General features: G+C 44.8%; 1 protein-coding gene across 1 annotated transcript; it reads left to right on the top strand.

Moving 5' to 3' along the window:
• The first annotated feature begins 4,414 nt into the window (after positions 1-4,414).
• Positions 4,415-5,950, top strand: LOC119896298 (protein RNA-directed DNA methylation 3-like). Its single transcript, XM_038709744.1, has 3 exons — positions 4,415-4,518; positions 4,726-4,788; positions 5,068-5,950. Exons 1-3 carry the CDS (start codon positions 4,464-4,466, stop codon positions 5,946-5,948), a joined length of 999 nt encoding a protein of 332 aa, XP_038565672.1. The 5' UTR covers positions 4,415-4,463; the 3' UTR covers positions 5,949-5,950.
• The last annotated feature ends 902 nt before the right edge of the window (positions 5,951-6,852 follow it).

Below are 6,852 nucleotides of genomic sequence, written 5' to 3'. Positions count from 1 at the left end.
TGTTTAGTGCTAATTAGCAAATGATAGCATAAAAGTAAGCAACCAATATTTACATTAACATACTAGACATACACACATTATATATATAATAAACAATCTCTGAAAGTCATCTTCTCTGAACAAAAGTTATTATTATTATTATTATTATTATTATAAAAGTTCAACTTTTGCTGTTGATGATGGCTCTTGTTTGCCAGTTGGTGGCCCAAATGAAAGACCTGATGGGCTGCAGAGGAGAGTAAGAGGTAAGAACACTTGTGATATATTCAGAGCGTCAGGCTGACAGTAACTGCTTTGTACTACAGAGTTGTTACAGGAGAAGATTCTATGAAACCCTACTGGTAAAATGCATGTTGGTGTAGGCCTTAGTTCATAATCTCAATGTAGTTAATCTGAGCACACCATGTGAAGTCTACAATGGCTGTTTACGTCAGTCATGCAAATAAATGCCTACATACATCATCACAGACTCAGTCAAAGCTGAATTTTTATGCTGTAATTTTGCAATAAAGCTGGGACCACCAGCGAGGCCCCAACGGCGGGGACCACCAGCGACTGCAGTAGGGTTTCATCAAATCTGCTCACCTGCTGTAGTACAAAGCAATTGGTGTCAGAATTAAGCCCTGAAAATATCACAAATGTGCTTTCTCCTCTGCAGCTGATGACCTCTGAGGCCCCGCAAGACCCCCAGTAGCCAGCTGACATGACCAACACAGCCAGAAAGGGCATCTGGTGGTCTCATCAAGAAGCCATAAAAGTATGGGACTAGGAACCATGCAGGAGTTCACTTGCATCCAAGGTTTTGCTTTTTGCCTCTGCTTAAATAAAACCATGAACTTGATTTGTTTCCTTATTTTTCGGAGACTTAATGACTGACAACAGCCTATGGTTTCCAACAAATCCCTGTATTGGCTGTTTAAACCAGGAGAGCTTTCGGAGTTTAGCCAATTGCATCAATTCAGCTCAAAGGGTTGCTGCTGCAGATACTAACCACAAAGATGCAGTTTCAGAAGACCAATATGGCAGGTCCCGTTAAATCCTTGTCTGATTAGCTAACTTTGATCAGCTTGTATCTTAGAAGCTAAATGTTGTTTCAGCTGGCTAGTTTGTAGTACGTGCCTACTGCTGCTTGCTGTGACATTACTGCACCTGCAATGTTAGTTACTGACAGCAGCCGCATCAAGACAAAACACTATCGCCTACAGGAACCGATAGAAATGTCCGTGCACTCGCAGGTCTGTACCAGATGAAATGATTTCGGGTGGGTGATGGATGCCCAGTCCGCATGCAGATTCCAAATGTCTGCACATCAAATATTGTGACCTGAGAAGCGCAAACGGCGGCTAATCAAATCATTGTCATAGTAGCCTAATGGCACCCATTATGTAACCTGCACATGCATCTGTGTCACTTAGGCTGGGGACATGTCCCCACCACTCTAAATCTGCTGACTTTTGTCCCAGTCACGTTTGGAAAGCCCGTTAAATGTTCGGAAAATGGCTTGCACCAAGAAATGTTAAATGACAAATAAATGCTTTGAGAGGTTTATATGCACAATAATAAAAAATGCAACTTAACTATAGACAAAACAAATGTGCACTGTCCCATAAAGTGACTTGAGCTTAAAAAAAACAGCTGGTGAGTACTGTTATATTTAGAATGCCAGCTGAATCCCTTTTTATATAAAGAAATTTCCCCCATAAACTGGAACAGAAAATGTCTTTAAAGGAAATTATGACACTTGACTACTGACACACCCAGCTCAGTTGACACACAGAAGTTTCCCAACTACAGTGAGGACAGTATGAGGCTCAGCGTTTAACAATATTAACATGTAAAACTTGACTTGGCAGCCAGAAAACGGTGTGTGTGTGTGTGTAGACTGGGGCCTTTCCAGATACCTGCTTGGGTCATTATACGAAAACGTGCCATTTTGTGTCCCTCTGGGAGGGGGAAAAAAAGCTCTGTAAATCTTAATAAGCCATAAAACAAAATTTTATAATTGAATTTCCATAAGTGAAAATTAATTTCTGTTTCTTTTGTTTTTAAAGGATTTTTATCTCATTTTTGTGCAAAGCATCTTGCAGAACTTTTGAAAATGGCCTGTCCCTCAGTATGACTTTTCTACTTCTAGCTATTGAGGCCAAAAAACTATCATACAGAAACTTAAACCTATATAAAGCCTCATTTGTTGTTTCATTATTCATGAATGGGTTTTATTCTTAATGTGTAAAATATTGCCAACAACAACTTAGTCGGGTCCCCATGTTGCTGTCAACCCTGTTACTTTTAATGAAAACACCCTTTAAAGCTAATGGACTATTCCAAAAGTTGCATAATTTCCAGGAAGTGACATCACCTGCCTTTTAATGAAGTTTATGGTAAAAGACAAGTAATTGTCACCTCCTTTAATGGATTTGTTTGGAGTTTCGTAATGTCTCACGGAGGGGACGAGCTCATTGTGTCAACCCTGTTACCAAAAAAACATGTTAAAAGTAATTTGTTGGAGACTTTAAATGTACAACCCTAACGGTAGTTTGGGTCCATGGAGTCAGCTGAGGCCAAATGTAAACAAACTTTTCACTCCTACAATCTCTTGGCAAAGAGATGAAGGACAACATCATATGTAGGGGATAAGTTTGGTAGACATCCTCCTTTCTTGAGAGATGGTTTCTCTACTTTGAACTAGATAGCCTCCTTCATTCCTCTTTAAAACTATCTGTCCTCTCTATCCAAAATATGTATGTTGTTGTCTTCAAAAGAGTGTGCCTTATTCTCCAGGTTTAGGTAAACTGCTGAGTCTTAAACTGAGGAGTTACCCTTCCTGTGTTGAGTCATGCATTTGATTAATGGTGGTTTGGTTTCCCCAATATACAAATCTGTGCATTCCTCACTGCACTGGACGGTATACGCTGTGCTTTTCTTGTCTTTGGGGGTGGAGTCTTTCAGGTGGACCAGTTTCTATCTTAGTGTGTTGCTGGGTTTGAAAAACACAGGGATGTGGAGTTTCTCAGATACTCCTGACACGTATGAATGACGCTGTTATATTTTTCCTTCGTTTCTTCACCAACCACAGTGTTAGAGTTCCTCCTGGATCTTGTGGCTGTTTTCACAAGGGTCCAGTAAGAGTATCCACAATTAAGTGCATCATTCAGTTATTTGTGCTCCTTCTCTAGGGCCTGGGCACTTGTTGGTACATTATCAACTTGGTGGTGCAGAGTTTTGACAACTCCTTGCTTGTGCTCCAGTGGTTAGTGATGGTATTAAGTAAGTACTGGTAGGTCTGTGTGTGTGGGTTTCCTGGATACTCCAATGTGGAGGTTCCTGCCCTCTTCAATGTGAATGCCACACTCCAAATAAGCCATGATGTTGTTCTTGGATCTTTCACATGAGAGGTAAAGACAAGGAGGAAAAATGCAACAACATTGTGATTCCATTACTGTTGGATAGGTAAGACAGATGGTTTGAAAGAGGAGTGAAGGATGATATTTACACCAGAATAGAGAAACCATCTCACAACAGGGGAGATATATGACACCACTTATCCCCCATATATAATGCTGTCTTTTCATATCTTCCTAGAAGATTTAACAACTGGTCATATTTGGCCTCCTGAAAATTCCGAAGACTGTTGTTTACACTTGGCGTCAGTTGACAACATGGACCCTAATGACCATTGTTACAATAGCCAGGATCACCAACCACTAATTAGTATCAATGATTTTGATTACAACCCCATAGAGCTAAAATGCCTGGAACTCCCCACCAGTCATTTAGAACTGAAGATGCCCATTGGATGAGAGGTGAAAAATCTTCAAGCTTCTTCAACCAAGTCCAGTTGCCCTCGACTCAACCCTTTTCGGCTAAGAAAAGTATGTTTTATATACCCACAGGCCAAACAATTTCTTTTTTCACTTGACACAAGACGTACACACACAATAATATATATATATATATATATATATATATATATATATATATATATAATATATATATATAAATAAACAATCTCTGAAAGTCATCTTCTCTGAACAAAAGTTATTATTGTTATTATTATAATTTATTCATAATTTATATTATAAGTTATTGAGATCAACTTTTGCTGTTGATGATGATGAAACGTTCACCCTCATCAAGCTGAGGGCTGAAATGATCTCCTGTTCACAGGCAAAAGGCACACAGCCGAGGCCAAGAGAGGAGGTACACACTGAGAAATGAGAAACGCCTGCTGACTTTTCAATATCACTAGATGTTGTTTCTAGAGCAGCAACAGCAAAGTCCCCACGTACCCTATATGCACTTTGTACAGGTTCACATGTTGCTGATGAAGTGAGACAGGCCCACTGACTCCTCTGAGGTGAGAGCCAATTAGAGCTGATCAGCAACAGCTGTGTCACCAGCATGATGGGCTTTTTAACCCTCACATGTGGCACAGGTAGCATTTCCTCTTGGTGACTGAAGCAATGGGAGCTGTTCAGGTCTTGGTTATTTGCGTGCTGACTGTTTTTCTTGCTAAAGGTTTTTATATTCCTTCTGTTTGAAGCATGTGTTGAAGAAATTGGTAGTTGTAAAGTTGTGTTTGAGCCAAAATGTTTTTGCTATGAGAAGCCAATGCCTTGCTGTAACTTCTAAAAGTTTGTTCATTCCTGAAATGTTACTGTGACAAACTGATCTGTGTTTTGAAATGGCACAAACATAAATTAACAGTGAGTGCACTGTCCATAGGCTCTTGTTTGCCAGTTGGTGGCCCAAATGAAAGACATGATGGGCTGCAGAGGAGAGTAAGAGGTAAGAACACTTGTGATATATTCAGAGCGTCAGGCTGACAGTAACTGCTTTGTACTACAGAGTTGTTGCAGTGAGATGTTACAGGAGAAGATTCTACGAAACCCTACTGGTAAAATGCATGTTGGTGTAGCGCCTTAGTTCATAATCTCAATGTAGTTAATCTGAGCACACCATGTGACGTCTAGAATGGCTGTCTACATCAGTCATGCAAATAAAATATGTACATACTAGAACATCATGGATGCAGTCAGTTGCATATTCTGTCATATTGCAATAAAGCCAGGGCCGCTGTGGAGCCGGCGACGACCACGCCGGGCGGGCCCACTGTGGCGACGACCACGCCGGGCGGGCCCACTGTGGCGACGACCACGCCGGGCGGGCTCACTGTGGCGACGACCACGCCGGGCGGGCTCACTGTGGCGACGACCACGCCGGGCGGCTCACTGTGGCGACGACCACGCCGGGCGGGCTCACTGTGGCGACGACCACGCCGGGCGGGCTCACTGTGGCGACCACGCCGGGCGGGCTCACTGTGGCGACGACCACGCCGGGCGGGCTCACTGTGGAGCCGGCGACGACCACGCCGGGCGGGCTCACTGTGGCGACGACCACGCCGGGCGGGCTCACTGTGGAGCCGGCGACGACCACGCCGGCGGGCTCACTGTGGAGCCGGCGACGACCACGCCGGCGGGCTCACTGTGGAGCCGGCGACGACCACGCCGGGCGGGCTCACTGTGGAGCCGGCGACGACCACGCCGGGCGGCTCACTGTGGAGCCGGCGACGACCACGCCGGGCGGGCTCACTGTGGAGCCGGCGACGACCACGCCGGGCGGGCTCACTGTGGAGCCGGCGACGACCACGCCGGGCGGGCTCACTGTGGAGCCGCGACGACCACGCCGGGCGGGCTCACTGTGGAGCCGGCGACGACCACGCCGGGCGGGCTCACTGTGGAGCCGGCGACGACCACGCCGGGCGGGCTCACTGTGGAGCCGGCGACGACCACGCCGGGCGGGCTCACTGTGGAGCCGGCGACGACCACGCCGGGCGGGCTCACTGTGGAGCCGGCGACGACCACGCGGGCGGGCCCACTGTGGAGCCGGCGACGCTGCCGAGCTGGGCCAAAAAGGGCATCTGGTGGCCTTTCATCAAGAAGCCATAAAAGTATGGGACTAGGAACCATGCAGGAGTTCACTTGCATCCAAGGTTTTGCTTTTTGCCTCTGCTTTAAATAAAACTATGAACTTGATTTTTGTCTCCTCATTTTTCAGAGATTTAATGAAAAGGCTCACTGACAACAGCCTATGGTTTCCAACAAATCCCTGTATTGGCTGTTTAAACCAGGAGAGCTTTCTGAGTTTAGCCAATTGCATCAATTCAGCTCAAAGGGTTGCTGCTGCCAGGATACTAATCACAAAGATGCAGTTTCAGGTGCTGTTAAATCCTTGTCTGATTAGCTAATTTTGATCAGCTTGTGTTTTAGAAGCTAAATGTTGACTCGTTTCAGCTGGCAAGTTTCCAGTCTGCCCTGTCACATTTATAGGCTACAATTTGTAGTAGGCCTTTTGCTGCTTCACTACGGTCTGCAGCACTTACAATTACTGAAAGCAGCCTCTCAAAGTAAACTGTTAAATGCATGAATGCAATACACACGAAATCACATGCGCTGATAAAGAAATGACTGTGCAGTTGCAGGTAAAACTAGTTCTGGTGATTGCCCAGTCTACATGCAGGTTCCAAAATGTCCAAGCAGATTCACACATCAAATTCTTATTGTGACCTGACAAGTGCAAACAGCAGCTAACGTCATTATTGGGCTATTACAATGAGCATCCTCATAGCACCCGTTATGTGGTCGGCACATGTCATTCCAAAAGTATAGTCCTGTGACCGCAGGTGGCACATCCTGTCTAAAAATGATGCAGGAAAAACTAGTCCATGCATTTGTTACTTCTAGGCTGGATTACTGCAATTCCTTATCAGGCTGCTCGAAAAAGTCCATTAAGACTCTTCAGCTGATCCAGAATGCTGCAGCACGTGTTCTGACAGGAACCAGGAAAAGAGAT

Source organism: Micropterus salmoides, unplaced genomic scaffold, assembly GCF_014851395.1.
Source record: "Micropterus salmoides isolate LMB-PRFRI ecotype aquatic unplaced genomic scaffold, ASM1485139v1 Ms_hic_scaffold_900, whole genome shotgun sequence".
Taxonomy (NCBI): Eukaryota; Metazoa; Chordata; class Actinopteri; order Centrarchiformes; family Centrarchidae; genus Micropterus; species Micropterus salmoides.
This window is presented reverse-complemented; position numbering and strand designations above follow the sequence as displayed.

Excerpts from the sequence above, each read along its gene's own strand:
- LOC119896298 (XM_038709744.1), top strand. The coding sequence starts at position 4,464 with ATGGGAGCTGTTCAGGTCTTGGTTATTTGCGTGCTGACTGTTTTTCTT. Across the intron at positions 4,519-4,725 it reads GACTGTTTTTCTTGCTAAAG|GCTCTTGTTTGCCAGTTGGT; the intron begins GTTTTTATATTC and ends CACTGTCCATAG. Across the intron at positions 4,789-5,067 it reads GCTGCAGAGGAGAGTAAGAG|CCAGGGCCGCTGTGGAGCCG; the intron begins GTAAGAACACTT and ends ATTGCAATAAAG.